This window comes from Haliaeetus albicilla, chromosome 4, assembly GCF_947461875.1.
Source record: "Haliaeetus albicilla chromosome 4, bHalAlb1.1, whole genome shotgun sequence".
Lineage (NCBI taxonomy): Eukaryota > Metazoa > Chordata > Aves > Accipitriformes > Accipitridae > Haliaeetus > Haliaeetus albicilla.
In genome coordinates this window covers 44,156,938-44,177,924 of record NC_091486.1, presented here as the reverse complement: position 1 = coordinate 44,177,924, position 20,987 = coordinate 44,156,938, and the positions used below count along the sequence as shown (strand labels likewise).

The following is a 20,987-nucleotide window of genomic DNA, read 5'->3' as shown; positions in this document are numbered from 1 at the left end:
CAGGCTGCAACCCACCCTTGCACTGCAGGAATGGGGGCTCAATGCCAGAGGTGCCACCTTGCACAGCATGCCCCAGGGCCAGGAAGGCATCCTCTGCTTCACCAAGAGCAGGCACGTCGCTTCGCTACAGATCCAAGCTGGGGCTGCAAGTGCTCCGCCGCTGGTGGGATCGAGTTCGTCCCCGTGTGCCAGGCATGAGCCCCCCTGTCACAGGGAGCCACACTGGCCAGCAGCGTGCCACCGGCAAGGTGCCCTCTCCACTTGCTGCACAGCAAATGCCCATTTTCCAAGCGGGTGTCTGACTTGGAGGAAAAAAATAATCACCGCCTCAGAAAAGCAGTCCTGGGACCACCAAACCAGGGAGGGTAGAAGCATCATTGGTAGTTACCCAGAAAGAGCATCCTGCAAGGTGGTGAGCATGTCCCCATGCAGGCGCCCAGGTCCCCTTCGCTTCCACCTCAAATCAGTGCTCTCCACTGCGGAGGTGGTTTTCTTGGTCCACTCTGCACATCCCATGCCACCGATTCTAACAGCATTCGTATTTTCTGATCCTATGCGCTAAAATCCCACAGCTTCTCTAATGCATTTTGAAGGCTGATTTTGCGCCTATTGCAATATGAACATTAAAATAATGTTGAAACCACTTAAAGAGGTTTTTTTTTCCCTTGGTCTTGATCAGTAGCCCTTTTTCCCCACCCCAAAATGACTACTTTTCTCCAGAAAGAAATGTCCTCTTAATTCAGCAAAACTAAAAGAACATTTTTTACAGTTATTTCTCAGGAAGAAAGAATTTCAAATTTGCTTTTGTATCTGAGAATACTAAAAATGTTTATATAAATCAATCCATAAAAGAGAAGGAAAGTCTGAGAGTAAGATCTTCAGAAATATTACTGATTTATTTTGGAATTCTGTATTAAAAGCAAACCCCCAGATATTAGGAAAAACTGCTGGTTTTCAGGGTTTGGTTTCTGTATCAAAATGCAGGCTAGCATCTGTCTTTGCATCTGTCAAAACAAAGGTCAATCATTTTATGGAAACTTAAACACAATGCCCTTGATCCACTGTTTCTGGTTTATTTCTAAGCCAGACGTGACTTCTGGCTAACAAAATAAGATTTTCTAATATGGTTCACATTAAAATTACATTATCCCAGAAAACTCAGATTACAAGAAAAATACATCTGAGAACATTTTCCCTTCATAATAAGGAGATGATATTTTGGGATTGATTTCAACAGCATTTAAGTCCTCTATAACCTTTGCAACTAATATTTCACTTTTCTACTTATAAAGCAATGGTATAACCAAAGAAAATGAAATATAAATACGATGGTATCAGAAGGAATTTAGCCACCCTGAGTAAAATGGGTATCTGAAGGCAAACCGAAAAGAAAACAAAGTGAGCCTTATAATAAAAGGTATTCCTCTCTCCAAATCAAATTTCCCTGGCACAAAGAAAAAAAAAAAAAATGGAAATAGAACTAAAAGGTAAAAATTAAATCAAATGGGGTTGGGGGTTTTATTATGTTGCCAGACTAAGACGTGATTAACATCTATGTTAGTTTTTTATCAGTTTCTTTAAGGCAATTTGATTTGTGTTATTCCCACCCGAGCACATACATAAATGACACTGTCCAAAGCCTGAACTGTAAATCACACAAATTAGGAATGGCTGAATATTCTGGTTAATGCAGAGATGGATGCTTCCCTACCGAGGAATACAATCTTTAGCATTAGCCGCAAGACACAGGTGAAATTGAATTTTATCATCATAATGCATACTATAACAGAGAATGACAATTTCTCAAAACAAATTTGCAAAAATGTTTTGCAAAACAATTTTTTAAAAATATTTTTCAAATATCTTATAGGAGAGACTTAAGGAGCAGATGTTAACTTAAGCTAACCCCCTTGCTCGCGCACCTATTTCTCCCATAATCCCACCTTCCTCCAACACAGACTTAAATTTCCTCTACAAAACGTTCACTTAAGACGGCTCTTAAGCGTTCAGAGCTCTTCTAACCCATACTGGAGCCCCAGACCTGACTCATTTCATGACACTTCCCTGATTTTTATTGATAAGAAAAGTTGCATGCGGCAGGTGGTCTTCCACCAACACAATCTTTTAAATCTTCTTACCTTCCCCAAAGAGCCGCTTTAGTGCCGATTTGGTGTGAGGGGGGTCCGGACAGATGGCCAGTCTTTTCACGTTTGGAAAGGATGAAAAATGCTACGGGGGAAAAAAAATCCCAGTGATTTTTTTCGCTGTACAGCGCAGAGGGCTCTGAACCTCATTGGCCCTGGGAGGTCCACCACGTGGCATGGGATGAAGACCACGTGACCTATTTTCTCCCAAATCCCTCGGTTTGCTGGAAAGGGGGATGCACCCATGGCTGATGTTCTTGTCATTTCAGTGGGCTTTGATTTTTTTTTTTTTTTTCTTTTAAAGGCCACTGAGCAAATCGGGTTGCCTCAAGGCAATGAGGGCGAACCAGCCAACGCTTTCAACATAAAGGAGAAAGGAGTTCGGGTACAAGATAAGCACCGGAGCGCTGCCTGTGTGCAGGGGGAAATTTGAAGATGCTTTACCAGGGTACCAGCAGAGCGGTGCCTGCCTGCCCACCCACTTCAGGGATAGAGCCTCCGGGAGGGAGAGGAAGGCGTACTGCAACACACATTTGGCTGCTGGCGATGGGCTGTGCTAAACCCTCCATCTCGGAGGCAGCAGCTGCAGAGGGAAGGACCAGGCTGAAGCCCTGACTGCAGACCCCAGAGCTCAGCTGGCTCCCTGAGCCTCGGAGGAAGGGGATGTGCTACAACTGCTCCATCACCAAAAAAAGATTATCCTGTGCCCCCGTGTTGCTCCTGACCCCTCCCAGGCTGATCCCATCCTCTGTAGCCCTCCCAGCTAATGGACAGTGGTTGCACCAACCAACTGCTCCAAGAGACGAAAAGTCTCTTGCTTTGGAGGCAGAGGGTCTGCTGAAACATCTTTCTTAGAAGAAGGACCTAGTGCAATGGAGGGAGCGTGGCATGCTTCAGGCAGGCAGTGCCTGCTCCCACCACCGCACGGCCATGCCAGGCTCAAAGGGCATTTCAAAGTGTCTCCCCCCAAACACTCACCAAACCTAAAATGCAGCACAACTGTGGGGATGTTCTGCCCCAGAAGTGTCCCCAAGGCCCCATGCAGCAAGGCAAGACAAGCCACAGCTCTCAGCGTCTGACTTTGCCACTGGGGGTCCCTCCTTGCCCCAGCTCTGTATTTCCCAGGGGACAGCAGCTCTGAGCCACCACATCCCAGCCAGCCATCGTCCACAGGCCAAGCAGCTCCTGGCCTTCCCTTGGTAACCGCAGGTACCAGCCCATCAGTGTCAGGACACTCAGTCTGGGGAAGGGAAAAGGAATTTTTGGAGCCCAAGACATCTTGTTTTTTCTGTCAAAGCTCAAGCCCATGGGTCACGCCAGTCAGGAGCTGCATTTTTCTGGCAACCTGAGTCTCCACCTGGCAAATCCCTCGGCTGTGCCATCTTGTTGTGCCAGCAATATGACTGTTCGTTGCCCCTGCCAATGGAAAGCCCCAAGTGAAACTACCCCTGGCATCTGCCTTTGAATTTCAGTGAAGTTACTTCTGCAGAGCAGCTGTCCCCAGCCATCCTATCATCCAAGGGCTTGAGCCCTTCTTATCTAAGTGTAACCACCTAAGGCTCCTCGAAGAACCAGCTGAGCTTGGCCTTTGGTGAAAAAGCACAGCTCTGGCCACCTCCATGCCTTCTTGGCATCTCCTCGACATCCCAACCCGGCACTCAGCCTGGATGCTGGTTCTCCCTTGCAGCTGTTCCCCGCCCACAGCTCTGCACAGGGAGGGACCAGAAGCATCAGGAGAACAGTCCCTATTTCCAGGTCCTTCCCAAGGCCGCACTGTCTCACCATGCTGTTATCAAAGACAGAAGTACAGCCATAAAATGCCCCAAATGGTGCAGAGAAGTGCAGGGCTTCACCTGAAATCCCCTCTGGCTTGGAGGGTCACAATTCTCCAGCCCCCAGCCAGATGATGGGGCATTTTAGTCCAACAAATACAAGCTAAGGAAGAAACCTGCCATACTCAAATGCAAACTACGGACTCAGCCAAAAGCACTCAGCTCGCTGCTTTCCCCTCCCACATTTTGTGATGGCCGGTGTGCAAAGGGAGAGAAGAACCCCCCCCCACCTTCCAGCCCTGCAGCTCCCCATTTGCAGCCCCCTCATCCTTCCTCAGTGATGCCCAGCTAAATCTCATTCCCGAGTAATCTTCTGAATAATTATATAATAGAGAGGCAGGCGGAGAAATAATTTTAGGCCACTCTGTCGATAGAAAGCAAGCTGGATTAAAAGATCAGAACAAGCAATACTTAGATTAAAATGGTTTGTTATTTTCAGCTGCAGAAAATCTGTGGCTAAAGCACGGAAGATGTTGAGGAAAGGCATATCATCTTTCTTTCCCCCAAACCCAAGCTTTCTACACATTAGCCAAGGCAATTTCTAGGTTTCCAGCCTATGCTCAGGTTTTGTTTCCCAATGGGTCAAAGAAATACAATTTGCCAGTTCATACAGCATTTTATCTAAAGATTTAAGACCAGTGTGGAGATGCTTCAAGTTACATTTTGCCCTGCAAGCTGAGTCTGAATTAAACACTTCATTAAGACATTGGACCCCTTGAGTCAGGAGAATCAGCACGCGGCTCGGCAGACAACTTCATTACCTATGAGAAATGTGCCTCCTGAGAGGCACACAGCATGGGCTTTATCAGTACCAATGCCTTTGCCTTTAGCATGTGCCTCCCTGCACCTCTGAGCTGATGGCAGGCAGACGCCAGGCTTACCGGCAGTGGAGAGGCGGCTGGGGCTGGGAGAAGCCCTTCAGACAGTGGGGCAGCTCTCCGCAGGCACCTATATGGTGTCTCCCTGGCCCCCAGCAAGGTCAGTGGCGTGGGGTGCCACGCCAGGCCCCACTCTGACTGATCGCTTTGGAAAGGCGTGAAGGGGAGGCAGGAAAAAAAATGGTGAGAAAGGGACCTGACGCTGGGGGCTGAGCTCTCCGCAGGGCACGGCACTCATCAGCCGCATCCCAGATCGATGCCACTAGCTTTGCTCGTTCACCTTCAAGTTCAGATTAAGCAGAAGGGTCAAACTGGGAAATCGTTTGCCACTGGCAGGCATGTCCCCACCACCACCCCGCAGCCTCGTGTCACAGCCTTTTCCCCTTGCCAGCATGGACACTTCCCACCCGAGCACCTTGCTAAGCCCACAGCATCTCCAGCCCCCAGCATCAGCAGTGACCACTCGTTGCATTGCCTGGATGTGAGATGGAGGAGCAGCAGTTTCCCAGTGCCAAGTGGTCTCCAAAACCAGAGTCTTCTTCCAGGTGTCCCCTGCACCTATAGTTTTTCTATAAAAAAGTCATGATACTGCACGCAGAGCATCAGCTCTGAGTTCAAAGGATGAAATCCCATGGGGCAAGAGGTCCAAGACAGCCTTGTAGAGGGCTTAGCATTTAAAATGAAAACCACACCTTGCTTTGCATTTTGAGCCAGAAGCTGCTGGCTTGCACAGAGCTGGGCACCAGGGTTCCCTCCTGCCTGAGGATGTGGGAGAGGGGCCGGGGCACAGGCCTGGGAGAAGGGATGAGATGTTGGACAGGGAGCATGGGAAGGCAGAGAAATAGGTTGGAGACCTTTCTGGAGGGAGGTGGGAGCTGTGGGATGTTGTGATGTTCATCCAAATGATGCTTTAATAACCACTTACTGCAGAAAACGGTCTTCATTAAAGCCAGAGAATAGAATGCACTTCCTGGACAGATTTAGGTTATGAGCGCTTGTGGGAGGACAGTTTAGGGACTTCATCCCAGGCTGGACACTCAGCTCCCCCAGCAAAGACATGTCCCAGTTTTCCTGGGGTTGGCAATGGGGATCCCTTCCCCAAGACCTGCTGTGCTCAAGGAGATGCCAGCAAGCTGGGAAGAGGCAGGGCCCTCCAGGGATGTACTCCCAAGTGCATCTTCCTTCAGCTCATGGCCTTCAGGCTACCAGCAGGAAAGACAAAGCTGCCCTACACCCCCGCAAAAGCCCCTCTACAGATGGATGTGTTTGTAAGAGGCTGCCCATAGCACACAGGAGCTGCAGATGGTCCCGGACCTCAGACGATGCATCCTCAAGAACAGGCGTAACCAGTACCCACCGCGTCACCAGTGACCATGGACAAGGCTCCTTGCAGGTTTTTGGGCAAGTTCTACCTCTGCTGCACCTTACTGGGTCACCTGCAGCTCCTCTGAGAAACCTCTATCCCCTTATCCAAAATGCACCATCTTGTTGCAGGTATAGAGTGTTGCTCTGGACGGTCTCTCCCAGGGTTTTATGTGCAGAAAACAGGGATTAGCAACACTTTTAAAAGGAAAGGGAGAGAAGAGAGGTGGATTTGTCTGTCACTACAACGTTTCTGCTTTATGGAGCTGTCTTCTCACTCGGAGACGCATGTCCTCCTCTTCACTAATGGAAAATGTTGCCCCGCCGTCCATTTGTGATAGTCAATGCCTGGGACAACACGATGGCCCCAGGCCAAAGCAGATCTATTTTAGTAACAAAAGCAGAGTGGCTGATGAAAATGACCCTGTCTACGCACTTCCCAGCTTAGCTCTTTAGGTGGTTTTAATGGACTCCTGTGACCACCGTGGTGGAAAGCAGGCGGCCAAGTGCAACGGGGGCAGAGGCAGCAGGATGGGAGGCCTGCATGGATGCATGATTGCACTGGCCCCTTTGCAGAGAGAGGCCCCAGCAGCAAAACACACCTCTCATAGAAGCCCTGCTAGCAGGATTGCTCTGTGCAGGGAGCAAAACCCCTTCCCTGTTTTGCCCACGCCGCAGCATTGCCCCTCACACGGAGCCGGGTCCCTGCAGTGCCACAGTACCTCTCTCTGCAGAGCCCAACCACAGCCTCCCTGCAGGTGTTTTATAGCCTAAGGGAGACCTTGGTGCAGCTGAAAGGACTGAGCTTGCCTTACCTTACCCTGCAGGTTGGCCTCGAGCTCCAGAGTGATTCCTTGGAGGGTCCGGTTGCACTAGAAAAGGGCATGCTGAGTGCGGGGCGGAAACCGGTGGTCCGCGGCACGAGCCTGCAGACCAGGACATGGCAGAGGTTAGGCACAGTGCAGAGGAAGGACACCTGATGGCCACTTACCGTCCAGGAAAAGTGAATTTCAGAGAGAAATAAAACGTGGGTTGGGTTGGGCGGGTCAAAATGATCAGGAGCATCACCTCCAGGTTGTTTATGGGGCAGGCAGCAAAGCCATGCCTATATTTTTCTCTACATTTAGAGCAGGTTTGGGCAGGGTCTGTCCCAGCATCCATGAACCAAGCGAAGTCATCCAAAGAGCTGGGCTGTGGAGGAGGGGGTCCCCGGGACATGACCCCAGCAAGACCCCCCAGGTGACCACAGCCCAGCAGTCCAGCTGTGGGAACTGCCCCCGTGGGGGGAGCACGAGCCAGGGGTCTGCTTCATCCAGAAATCAAACCACAATGGAAATAATCCAGCACGTTTCAGTGACATGGGTGCTGGGTTATTTTTATTGCTTTATTTTTGCTGCTGCTCCCAATAAGTTAACTGGGGCATGCATTACCCGTCAATAAAATCAATCGAGCAGCCTGAGCTGTTAATAAGCTGAGTGCCAGAGGGCAGAAAAAGCTCTCCATCGCCCAAAATATTCTTTGGGTGGCAGGGTGGGTGAGCTGCAGGCCCCACTCATTGCTTGGACTTGGCACTGCTCTTGACATGCCAGGGCAGTTTGTGGGTTATAAGGGGAAACCTTCCTCTTCCTAGTGACTCAGCAACCACCGTGCTCATCCCCAGTGACTTGGGCTCGAGGGGTTGATGCCACTGCTGTGGGAAGGAGCCCGTCAGTGGGGGGGAGCCCATGGGACCCCCTGAGGTCAGTCTTTGGTCCTGCCTGCTGCTCACAGCAGCGTCAGCCCTAAGATCAGAGCAGGTTGCCCAGGACGTTATCCCTTTGGGGCTTGTAAACCTCCAAGGATGGAGACTACACAGCCTCTCTCAGCGACCAACTGCCCTCAGAATTAATGTTTTTTCCCTACAATACCCTATATGCCTCTCTGAATGGCAGCCATGTCCTCCAAGGTAGCGACTGCATCCCCAGGTAGTGTCACCTGCAAGCAGGACAGGTCCTAGAACAGACCCTGAGGAACTTCACTACTCTCCACTGACCCTACACAAGGAAAATAAATTTTAAATCCCATTAACTGTCACAATAGTAACATCCTTCCCCATGGACTCTCAAAAGACAGAGAGGGAACAAAAACCCCCACCAAGCCCAAATAGCTTGGAAAGGATGAAAAACCTGAACTGTGACTCACCGTTGGAGGGGCAGCAGGGCAGGCTGGGGATCCCACGGGGCAGATGGCTGAGGGTCAGCAGCAGAGGCAGCAGGGAAGGACCTGGAAGACAGCATGACATCTCAGCACCCCAGCATGCCCCGTCAGCCCCCCCACCTGAGAACGCACAAAAGCATCCTCCCAACACTGCCGCCATGGCCGAGGACAATCCAGGGAAGCACAAGGGCAAAACAGCCCAGAGCAGAGGAAGCCTTGGTAATTTTTTATGCCAATCAGCACAAACTTCTGGTCACTGATTTCAGTATTGAGAAAAAGAAGGAAAAACCCTGACCACAGCACCAGCTTCATCAAAATACACAGGAACAAGGGGGCTCAGACAAGGATTCGGGATGCAGGAAGGACAAAGGGTTGCAAGGAAACCCCCCTTTTTCTCCCCAGCACCAGTGCAGGCACAAGCCCCTCCACCCCAGCCCATGGGCACATCCTGCCTCACCACTGCCCACACGGGTGCAGAGCAGTGACCCACAGCAACGCAGCCCATGAATTCACAAGGAACGAAACTTTTATTTGTCTTCTAGGTCATAGGTTTGAGTTCATTCCAAGACAAGGCTTAGCATTCAGGAAATGCGTCATTAAAGAATTTGTCAGCAGTTTTCTTAATCAAATATTGGTCCATCTCCCAGCAGCTCTGCTTCTTGTTACATTACAGCCATTCCACCCTTAAACCAACATGCTGCATGGTAAAATCCCAACCACAACCCTATGGTCTTGCACTGTGTGCCACATGCACACCCATGCACAGGAACTCCTGCTTCCAGCACAGCTTTTTCCTCTAAATGTTTGGTGCAGAATTGTAAGCCAGTCTCTAAAACTGCTATTTCTATGTCTTGCAGCCCCCTGAGATGCACAAGAGCAGGTGTGCAAACCACGCAGAGGAGTTGCATGCTCCTCTAGCCACCTAACTCGTGTTCTCTGCTATTAAGGTGCAGGTCACCTCCAGGTATGGACACACTTGCATTTCCCAGAGGACCAGTGCCATGCTGGGGGCAACCTCAGTTCCAGCATGGGTACAAGAGCACCTCGCGTAATCAAAAAGCTGCCTCCAAGCAGAAACCTCAACACTGCAAAGCACATCCTGACCGTGGCTGCTTAAACATCCCCCGACACCTCCTGTGGGGCTGTTTCTAGAAGACCTCTGCCAGGCACAGCCATCCAGCAGCACCACCATGGCCAAAGAGGCACTGGCTGTGGCAGCTGCCTGTGTCCCCACATTACACAACAGCGGTATCTTGCTCATCAATGACCAATGCAAGACAGTCAGGAGTTGTCTTAAAAGGCAGCATCACAAGCTATGGACAAGCAACTTTTTGGTCTGCTGGTAGACTGTCATCCTCACCATCATCTCCCAAATCCTCTCTCCAGCACTGCTAAAGCCCCTGCACCTTGTGTCTGCTCTGGCAGTACAAGCGGAGGAGTCAATTTTTTTTCCTGGTTGTTTCTCTCCAGTGAAACATGCATTGGTGCTGTGAGAAAGACACCAGCCAGCTTATCACACCAAAAGCTTTCTATCTCCTGATCCATGGCAGTGGAGAGCACGGCTCCATCCCTGCATGGCTAGCTCGTCTGCTAGCTCTCATGGACTAGGTCCCATTAGCAAATTTGGTCAGCAATGTTCACAAGGGGTCACCCAGGATGCTGAAGGAGCCACCTGTGAACAGCAGAGTGGCAGACATGTCCAGATACCAGCAAAATCATGCCTATTGCTCCCAGATAAAAGCACCCCAGGATGCAATGAATTCCAACACATTGATGTGGCCAGTCCCCCCAAAAGTCAACCTTTGTAGACTATGACATTTCAACATCCTTAACTCATCCCAGAGAGGCACCAAGCACCCTGAGCAGCAGGGACCACATGCAGGACAGCACCCCCCAGGGGCTCGGCAGCACCCTCAGCTTGATGTACTGGAGGACTCAGCCACCTCATTCCAGAGGACTCAAAATTTCACAGCGTTTAATCTTGAGTGGGTAAGGAGGAATCATGGAGATGTGGCCAAATGTTCTCTGAAGAGGGTTTGACCATGTGGCATCAATAAGATGCAAAGGTGAACAAAATGTGTGTGGCTCCCTGCTTGTGTGCAGCCTCGGAGGGGAGCTGATGGGTACTTCCACATGTCAGCAGGTCCTGTGCCTGGTCCCATGGGGCCATGACAACTCCCCTGCTTTCGCTCAGGCAGTGATCCAATAAGCACTGCTCTTGAGGACATCTGTGGCCCTCCAAAGCAGCATCTAGGCATAGGGGATGCCCCTGGCAGTGCCTTGGTGGGTGTCCAGTGCACCCCAGCTCACACACTGCCCTGCTGCCCAGCCCAAACCAGCAGATCACACCAGGAATCATTTTGAAGGGCCCCTCGAAGCAAGGCTTGCTCAGGTTTTCAGCAGCCCTGCCCAGAGACTCCCCATCTCTGCGCCTACTCTGGGCTGGAGATGCAGAAGCAGCCCCCTCAGGACCCTGGCATGCTGCTCTATCCTACCATCCCAACTACCAGCAGGTCCTCCCATATCCCCTACTACATACCACCCCCCCCAAAATAAAAAGCCTGCTCCAACACCCAGCCTGCCTCTCCTGCAAACTCAGCCAGCCAAGGTGGACTTCAGCTTCCCCTCACCTGCAAGTACTTGACTGTCTGTGCCTATAGGGCATCTTGCTTGCCCCTGTGTTTGGGACCATGGGGCACCTGTGTGGGGTCCAAGGTCTGCAGAGAGCATGGAGAGCTTGCAGATGTCCTCTTGCTTTGCTGCAAGCCCCCAGGGAAAACTCAAGCTCTTTGGGAAAACATGCTGTGCAGCTGGTGAGGGATGCACCGGATGGAATGGGATGGGATGGGGATGTTCTCCCACCGTACCACCAAATCCCTGAGCTTATAGACAGGAACCTCAGCAAGATGGCTCCACCTGCATTGTCCCCCCCAGCTGCTGGCTCCCTTCCTGTTGGAGGGGAGCCCGCACCCATCCAGTCAGGGTGCAGCAGCCCCTGCACCATTGGGATCTGCTTTGTTCTGCTGCTTGGGGTTTCCAGTGCTGCCGCTCATCACACAGGGGAGAGAACGATCCTCCCCTGACCTGCGTTCCCATCATCCGCCTTACTGGGTGTTTTACGCAGACAGAGGCAATGATTTTAATGTCCCAGTGAACAAGCTGTCGGGACGCATCAGCCTCAAAGGGCAGACTTCAGAGATGGCTTCTCCTCCCAGGCACTGCCTGGGCAAGGGAGACCGAATCCAGCTCTGCACACACACACACGCACACCATGCGTATGCCACCGGTGCCTGTTATTTTCCAGCCTTTTAACAAACATCCTTCAAAACCCCACTCCTCAAGATGGGGAGGTGGTGAGCCCAAGGTGGGGGGGCTGTAGGTGAACTGCCACCGGGACGGCACAGCCGCCAGGCAGGCAGAGTGGGCAGCCCCACGGGCAGGAGCCGGCGTGACGTGATGGGACCTGAGCGCTCTGAAGTCATCACGAGTCTCGGCAGAGATGAGCTGAGAAAAGCCATGAGCGGAGCTGACATCTGCCCCCTGGGCGGGTACCTAATGAGCAGAGACATTGTCCATTTGGGGAGAGGAGGTAAAGTTAAAAGATTTCTGAGCTGACACCTGGCAGCCTCCATCGGTATTCCTGGTGAAACAGCAAGGGAAGGAGAATGGAGACGGGGGGCTGAAACCAGTCCCCCCCCGGGCTCTGCAGCAGTGGGTGAGCAGGATGGGGATGGCATTGGTGTCTCAGCATCTCATCTCCGCTGCCTGGAGCTCCCTTCTTTGTGATTTTCTGCCACGTTAGAAGAAAACCCGGTGCTTTCTGAGAGCTGCCCCACTGGGAGCATCCCTGGGAGTGGGGTCTGGCTGGGTCTCGCATGGCCCCATGCCTGCTGAAAAGGCAGTGGCGTGGGGGGAGCATGTTCCTGGGTCCAGCACAGACCAGACCCACTCTCGGCCAGGATCCGGGCATGGGCAAAGGGTCTCCTGTCCCATGGTCCCCACAGCCTGGGAGCAGGATGGCACTCAGCAAAGCCCAGGCCCCCGGCATCACCCAGCAGCCCCCCCCACCACTTCCACAAACCTAGTTCAGTCAGTCCCTATAAATCCAGCCTCCATAAGCCCTCTTGTCATCAGCTCTTCCCTAACTTAGCTCAAGCCTCTTTGCTACCTACCACCTTCAAACAGTGCCTGGTGATGAGATGGGAGCTAGAGAGTGGGAGGAGAGCCCTGTATCACCTCTATCACCTCCCGGTTTTCCCCTCTGGAAAACCTGGCTCTAAAAGCACTGGTGAGCCAGCAAACTCCCCCCATTTACCCGCAAAACCCTGGTAGGCAGCTTGTGGGTCCACCTGGGAAAGCCTGCACTGAGATGCTTTCCTTCCCAACTGCCTGCCTGCTTTCCCAAAGGCCACGTGGGTTTTACAGGGAAATCATCTCCTTGGGACCATCCTGGGTGGAAGGAGGTCCTTGAGCATCCTCAAGGCTTTCTACCAGCCAACTACAGCCTAAAAAACTTGCCATTGCTCCGCACTGCTCCATTGACAAACATCCTTGGGTCTAAACCATGTAGCAAGCGGAATTTTCACCTGTGTAGCTCTGGGGGTTTTTGCTCCTTTCTGACAGATATAGCCAGAAATGCCTAATCCAGGGTGCAAACCCAGGGGTGGCTTTGCCTGGGATGCCCAGGAGCGGAGACAGCAGCTGGGCTCCAGCCACTCCTCCCTGGCACCCGCTGACCTGCTGGGCTCAAGCAGATGGAGCGGCTGCAAATCCCCCCGTAAGCCAGGGAAGGGGACTAATCTCCTAGAGGACAAATCGGTTGGTGAGAGGGGGAAGCTCGGCCTTTTGCTTTTTTCTCCCTCTTCCTGCAAACAGCAGCAGCATCCGGTGTGCCTGGAGGGACCCCAGCATCCCTGAGGGTGGAGGAGGCAGCGCTGGGGGCTTGGGTACCTGGTGGAGACCTGGTGTTGGGACAAGCAGACATTTCATTTAGGTCACAGCAAGCTAAGCCATTAAGTGCCCTACCCAGGGAGACACAGCAGCTGGTGTCTCCTTGGGGAAAACTGGTGAGTTTTTAAAACTTCCAGAGTGCTCCTTGGCCACGAAGGGCTGAGGGTTCACTGCACATGAGAAGTCCTTGGTGGGCTTAGGAAGCCTTAGGAGCAATCACTGGGATGAGACGGACCACATGCAGTGGAATCCCTGGTACTTCCTCGCCTTTGGGGAAGGACAGGAATTAGGTCCATTGGAGTGGGCTAGTTTAGGTCCTCAGGATGGGATCTGGAAAGCCAGACATGCTCTCTCCAAAACCTAGACATCACTAAAAGGATTAGGAGTGATGTAACATGCCGATGTCAAAGCACTTGAGCCAGAGCCGTGCCCCAGCAGCAGATGCCACCAGCAGCTCCCTGGGACATCACCCATGGCCAAGACCACCCATGCATTTCAGAAGGGTGTTTCTGCCCAAAAGACCCCAGAGCAAAGGTCAGCCCAAGGAGACCCCAGGGTCTGCACAGCCTTGTCCTGCTCCCAGGGCCATTCACAAGCAGCCAACCCCCTCCTATTCATTTTCCTTCTGCTCCACAAGAAACTGAGAGCAAGGTTAGCAAATTTGGTGCCATCCTCCATTCATCTGGGTTCGCTTTTTTCCTTCCATCCTTTATCATTGCCCCTCTTCCCTTGCTTAAGAGCTGGCAAAACTAATCCTGCGTGCTTGCAAGGGAAAAACGTCTCGCCAGATATTGTCAGCTCTACTCGCAAAACTCTGGGGTGTTTTCTAGCCACGGCAGGGAGAGCTGTTGATGACAGGCACGTTAGCTCTCATCAACGCTTGAAAGGAGGAGGCTGCAACCCAGGGCAAGGATGGAGACCATGCAGGCTGGGACGCATGGCATCTGGGCATGGTTTGCACCCTGGTCCTCTGAAGGAGGAGCATGGATGGCTGGCAGAGCCCAGTGAAGCCCTGGCTGAGGTGTAACCACCATCAGATGGCACAGCATCACTTCTGCTGCTTGCCTGGGGAGCCAGACCCCCGGCACAGAGCCCACGTGCAATGAAATGTCCTGGGAGACAGAAGGTGAGCTATCGGCGTGTGTCCCTGGGGACCATGGCCACCCAAGCTGTGCAGTAAAACCAGGCAACTTCAAGTCCCTCACTCATCTATCCCCTGGCCATGCGCTGGTGTCCAAAATCCCCTGGAGGGGTAACACATTTTCCAAGTGGGGAAACTGAGTCACAGAGGTGTCCAGACCAGCGAGCTGCCTGAAGAGTTCCCCCAGGTGGATTTTTCAGCAGACACTAAAACCCCGATGATGCTACAGGGCTGCTTCTCTGCACCTAGCCATGCACTCACCGTCCTCCCCATCACAGCCTCATGTGTCCTGCAAGATCTCTCACCCTGACAAGCTCAGGCAGCCCACCCTGGGTGTCCCCAAGGCACCCTCCTCCCCTGACACAAAGCAGCCAACATAGCCAGATCAGGAGAATCTCCCCCAAAGCTATGAGATATTGAAACCTATGGATTTTGCCCGCTGGCTTTGGGCTTTGCAGCTTCCCAAGATTCCCAAGGTGCATTTCATGCAGTGGCCACAGGCAACCACAGTGGAGAGGTTTGCCTGCCCCATGGAGCTGCACCATCACAGAGAAGGGCTTCGTTTCACAGATACCCTGGGAGTCTCCTCTCTTCTGCTCCCCAAAACATTGCCTTCATGTTATCAGTCAAATAAAAGCCTTTAAGTACTGAATCGTTGAAGGAAGGCTAGAGTCACAGAGCGAGTCAGGCTGTGAGCATTTCTGGAGGTCTCTGGTCCAGCTCCTGCCCCGAGCAGCGTTGCTCCAGAGATGAATTAGGCTGCCTGGCATGAAATAATTTCACCCTGAAACCTCAGAACTTTTTCCGAGCCCTCCATTTTTTTGCCTGCACACCAGGAGGGGCTCTCCTGTGGGCTTTCCTAAAACACACGAAAGAGAGATGTTCACTTCGGGCACTGAAACCTGCATGCCCTCATCCACTGCCATCACCCAAAGTCCTCATTTTTATAATTTCAGGAGCACAATGGGCAGCAGGGACCTCATCATAGATCACCCAGCTTCCTAACATCACCTGGGTAAGAAGGGATGGAGCGGCCACACACCACCCCTCGGTAGCACAGAGCCGGTCTGACCTGTGCCTTGCCACCAGCCAGCGTGACCTGTGCCGGGGAGTGGGGGACATACCACCGTCACACCTGGAGACCCCTGGGCAGCCCCAGACATGCGTCGGGGCCATTCCTGCCTCCTTACCCCCTGGGCCGATCTCCTGCTCAGTGCGACTGGGAGGCACATCTGGCGGCGTTGGGAAGGTGACGGTGCAGCCAGCAGGGCGGCTCTTGCCCTGCAGACAAAAGGGACGAGAGTCAGGCTGCGCTGGGGCAAAAGCATCCTCCAAACAACGTGCCCCAGTGCAATGCAAGGCACTCAGTTGCTCAGTGGCAACCCCCCTCCAAAATCCTCACAAGGGTGATGGGGCAAAGATGTTGCAACCAGAGATGTGCAACCATGTCATGGGGGGAGGGACCTGGGGGGCAGAGCCTATGTCATGGTGTGCTTGCACAAGGCGGGAGTTTTCAAGGCAGAGACCCCCAGCAGCACCCCTAGCCCCACGCTGGCTGTGGTTCGGTGTTTCCGTGACACCTGTGTTTGTGCAACATTCACTACGAACACGTTGGGGGGAGCTCCAAACCACACACGCAGCAAAGCCACACATCCCGGGTGAGAAACCCCTCCACGAGCAGCAGCTCAGCCGCTAACGTCAGGAATAAGCAGAGCATTTGCTACTTCCACTTGCATCAGCACATCACTTACATTTCCAAATGCGTTGCTTAAGTTATTATCATCTAGTGGCTTTTAAGAAAAAGACCCTACTCCCTTCCCACCCCAAGCTGAGTGCGGACAGGCTGTGCCTGTGCTGGTCACTCACTCCGTGCCCACCACAGCAGGTCCCCATCCTGGGGAGACCCACACAGGCACTTCAGCATCACCCAGCATTCATGCTGGAGATGCTGCCACCCCAAGTCCCTAAGGACAAGTGGGTCCTAGCACTGCTGGGAAGCAGCTTTTCCCAAACACCGGGGCCCTCCAGGGCACTTGGATTTTCAGGAAACCATCACCTTGGGCTGGGAAAGTCTGGACAAGAGGGTTTACTCCTTGGTGGCAGGGATGCATGAGTCATCCTCCAGCCACTGCCCTTGAAATAGAGCCAAAAAAGCTTTTACCCAAAGCAGGCAGCAATAGGATACGGGATCTGGAGCTCCAGGATTAACCCCTTCCTGGGAGAGGCTGGCTGCTTGCCTTTGCATGCGGACCCTCTTTCTCCTCCTCTGGTTGACCCTGCGTTTCCCCACAACGTGCACTCACCAGGCTGGTGGACGTGATACCAACAGTCCCCTGGCAAGGCTGGGGGGCACATGCCACGAGACCCTGGTGATGGGCTGCTGCCAGACCAAAGGGGGCTGGAACCACATTCCCCTCAGCTGGGGAATGGCATTTCTCTTCTGCGTGTCTCATCGCAAAGCCTGCCCAAACAGGCCAGAGTTTGGGGTTCGGCAAAGGGAAGAAGCAACCGAAAAATAAGGTAGAAAATTCAAAGCGCTGCATGATACCATTTTTGGAGGAAAGCATTTAGTTTTTGCACTCCTGAGTGCTTGCTTCATTTAGGAAGTCGCCAACCATCCATAGCTCCTGTAAAGGGCTCCCCATCAATCAGAGTGCCGAGTCTTGATGGGCTTTCCCCAAAATGGGGGGAACCTGCCTGCTGGAAAATCCCATATTCCCTCCTCAACACAAAACAGCCCCTTGGGGACGCTCAAAGGAGGGACCTTCTCTGCTAAAAAGAGTTTTTCTTCTTTGCGTTTTCCCCACAGGCAGTCAGAGAGGTGGGTAGCACCCAGCTTGCCTGCCAACCTGATGAAAGATGGACCTATTTCTGCAGCATAGAAAGGTGAGAGCCTCAACCCTTGGCTGTGCTGACAGCCATGGGCATCACTGTGCTGGGACAGGGCAGGAGGATGAAAGATGCCCCTGACTCTGCCCCAGGTATCACTGCCCCAGGGCTGGGAGTGAAGGTCCACCCCAGGGACACAAACGCTGTCCCCCAGCCTGGCACACGTCTCCGGCATCCCTGCAGCCTCCATGCAGGGAAAGGCAGCCAGCGGGTACCAGGGGGTATGCTGGCCACATCTTAGTGCCATTATTTCACCTCCCCAATTAGCAGGGTGAAGAAGCAGCGCTTCCAGCAGAGCACTGAGGCTGGGAGGAAGCACTGCCATTAGCGCTGCAGGCAGCTGCCTGAACTGTGCCCCCTTCCCACGGGGCTGGATCAGGGCACCATGGGCAGCCCTGTGGCAGCTGGGGTGTGTGTGGGGGTCTAGGCACATTTGTTCCCCCTCCCCAGGCTCTGCCCTGTGGGAGGGACAGCATGCATGCAGGGGTGGCTGCAGCACACCAGCCTCGCCGTTGCAGGCGTGACCATCGGCTGGGTGGAAGCCAGCTCCAGCCCTGAAACAAGCCCATGCTCTCCTGAGGCCACTGCAAAGAGAAAGGAAAGGAGCCAGGGGTTACATTTGTACCCACTAACCTGGGCTGGAGCCTCCCAGTGCAGCCCCACGGACCCAGGGCTGAGGCAGCACAGGGGCTGAGCAACACTCAACCCACCCCAGGAGTGTCTGGCAGCGGTTTTGGCACCTGCCCTGAATTCCACGGCAGAGCTACACCTCCTCGGCCATCATTTAAAGTGAGCTCAGGCAGGGGTTTCCCTCTCACATCCTCCCAGAGGCCACTATGGAAATGCTCCTAGAAAGCATGGAATAGGTCACAGAGATTTTGGGTGCCTTTTTCACCTCCCACAAGGCTCTCCATCCATCCCCATGCTGCTTGCTTACAGACGGAGCCAATCTGCACTACGTGCTGCTATCCATCCCCTCCATCCTCGGGGACCCCTGTCCACCTCCCAGCCCCCGCAAGACCCCCGCACAGAGCAGTGTCTGGTGCATCTCCCACCAGGACCACCCGCTCGCCTGCTACCACATCCTGAGGGATGCGCAGACGCTCTCTCCTCTCGCAAGGATGGAGAGCGTGCACTGTCCACAGCTGCAGGCCAGGAAAGCCTGGGATGCTTGCACCTTGCTGCGCGGCCACAGCACCCGGCTTCGCCCCACACCCCCAGCACCGTGGGAGCCCCCGGGGCATCACAGCCCCAAGCTGCCCCATATGCCCCAGGCTCGCCATGCACAAGCTGGGGGAGGACGCCCTGCGGCGCGGGGCTCTGCGCCATTCCCGGGGGGCCATGCAGCATCCGCACTGGGGTGGGAACGCTCTGCAGTGCAGCGGCCACCGGAGGATGCTGCACAGGGCAGGGCTGCTGCAAGGAGGGTGACAGGAGCCACCCCCTCCCCAGGACGGGTCAGCAAGGCCTCACCCAGTCCCTGGGGGACTCACTGAGAGGAGCTGGGCAAGAAATGCTGCCCGCTGCCCCAGGGGCGATACCCAAATAAACCTACCCCTCTCACTCTGGCTCCATGTGATGTGGGGAGGGGGGAGCAACCCCAGCCCTGTGCTCTCTTGAGGCACATGTTGATGAACCAGCCCAATTTCAGAGGAAGGACAGAAAGGTCCCAGCTGGGGAAACGGGCTCCCAGGAGATGATTTGCCCAACTGCGGCGGAAACTTCGAGGTGTGTGCTCCAGAAACAAGGCCTGGGCTCCCTTCCTCCCCCCAGCACTGATGCTGGGGCGGATGCACTGCCCCGGCTGGGTGCACCAACGAGCAGCTCAGTGGTGACCAGCACACCCGGAGCCCAGGCTCAGAAACAACCACCAGACCGACACCGGTGGGACCCCACAGGATACTGGCACCCAAAAGTCACCAGCCAAAAGCCACCACCCAGGGCTTGGCCACACAGCATCCCTACCATCACCCGTCCCCCTTCCTGCAGTGGCGGGTGGGGGGCTTGGCAAGCCGCCTCCCTTGGGGACCCCCGCTCATGGGCCAGGGCCACAGGGACAGCGCTTTGGGGCTTGTTTTGGCAGAGGCCAGCCTTTGCCGAGCCAAGCAGCATCCCGGGCTGGGAGTCAGGGACGGAAAACTCTCAGCAGCCTCGCAGAGGTGCACAGCGGGGAGGTGGCGGGGCATAGCGGGGGGGGGAAGCCCCTCGGGACGGGGACATCGAGGACTCACTGCTCCACGGAGCCACCCTGGGTTTGGAGGGTGCTCGCCTCCCGCTCCCGGGCTGGTTCCCGGAGCGGTGCCGGCTGCGTGTGTGCGTGTGTGTCCCGCCACCCCCCACCCGGGTCCCCGCGTGGGTGACCCCCCCCGCCCCAAGGATGGACCCGGCCGAAGCAGGGCGAGGGCAGCGTGCTGCCGTCCGGTGCGGGGCAGCACCTCCGGCACCGGCACCGGCACCGGCGGCTCCGTCCCGGACCCCCCCGCCCCGAGCTCGCCCCCACCCAGAAAACAACGCCCCAGGAAAGGCAAACCCCTACCTGCCCCCGGACGGACGGACGGACGGAGCGACGAAGGGACGGGCAGGCAGGGCTGGGCAGGAGGAGGGGAGCGCCGGAGTTGGGGGCCGGGAGGGCGCGGCGGGACTCGCTCCCGGGGAGGTGGCAGCGGGACCCGAGCGGGTGTGCCCGGCCCGGCCCCCGCAGCCCTGCCCGGCCCCCCCGGCTCTGCCCGGCCCCCGCAGCCCTGCCCGGCCCCCCCCGGTCCCCGCAGCCCTCCCCGCCCCGGCTCTGCCCCGCCCCGCCGCCCCCTGCCCCAGCCCCAGCTCCTGCCCCTAAGCCTACCCCAGCCGCTCTCCTACCCCGGCCGTTGCCCCTGCCGTGCCCCAGCTAATACCCCTGCCCCTGTCCCTTTCCCAGCCCCTGACCTTCTCCGCCCCAGCCGCTGCCCATTTCCCAGCCCCCGTCCCTGCCCTGCCCTCGCCCCTGCTCCTGCTCAAGCCCCTGCCCGTGTCCCAGACCCTGCTCAGGCGCCTGCCCCTTCCCCAGCGCCGGCACCAGACCCTGACGCTGCCCCTGCCCTGATCCTGCCCCTAAACCTGCTCTGCCCCTGCCCGAGCCGCTGCCCCAGTTCCTGCCCCTGCCCCATCCTTCGTGCTGAAGCCAAGCCCCAGCTCCGAGCCCCAGCAGCCAGGCACCGGGGGATGCCAGCCCTTGGGCCTGGGGGGTTGCCCCCCCCCATTTGAGCTATCCGATGGGTGGCTGGGGTGCCCTGTGCTGTCAGCACCCTGTCCTCTTTGCACAAATGCATCTGCCAGCCCGGCCCTTGCACCCCTGGCTGCTATCCTGGGCTGGGGGGAGTCCGGCCAGTGACTGGGGCTGGTAGCAGCAGCATGACTTTGCCAAGGGACACACACTGGGGTCGGTGGGGGTCCAGGTGACACTGCTCAGGGTTATTAAGGCCCACCAGTGCCCCCAGGGTGCTAGCACTGCCCGGGTGCACAGCATCACCCTGGATCCACATCCTGGGGTGCTCCTGCCCCCAGGTCCTGCTGCACATAACGAAGGGACCCAACCCTGCCACCGTCCTGGCAATCAGGG

General features: G+C 55.0%; 1 protein-coding gene across 25 annotated transcripts in view; it reads right to left on the bottom strand.

Moving 5' to 3' along the window:
* PCBP3 (poly(rC) binding protein 3) overlaps positions 1 to 20,125 on the bottom strand; it is a 63,813-nt gene extending 43,688 nt beyond the window's left edge. For 16 of the 25 annotated variants that reach the window (XM_069782208.1, XM_069782220.1, XM_069782228.1 and 13 more), the window contains exons 1-4: positions 19,929 to 20,067; positions 15,694 to 15,784; positions 8,398 to 8,478; positions 7,037 to 7,142 (exon numbers count right to left, since the gene is read on the bottom strand). In XM_069782208.1, coding sequence (XP_069638309.1) covers positions 7,037 to 7,102 — 66 coding nt within the window. In that variant the 5' untranslated portion in view covers positions 7,103 to 7,142; positions 8,398 to 8,478; positions 15,694 to 15,784; positions 19,929 to 20,067. Of the gene's footprint in view, positions 1 to 2,138; positions 2,230 to 7,031; positions 7,144 to 8,397; positions 8,479 to 15,693; positions 15,785 to 19,928 lie in introns of those variants that run through there. The other 9 variants (XM_069782211.1, XM_069782214.1, XM_069782215.1 and 6 more) reach the window with 6 other exon arrangements.
* Positions 20,126 to 20,987: the final 862 nt, after the last annotated feature.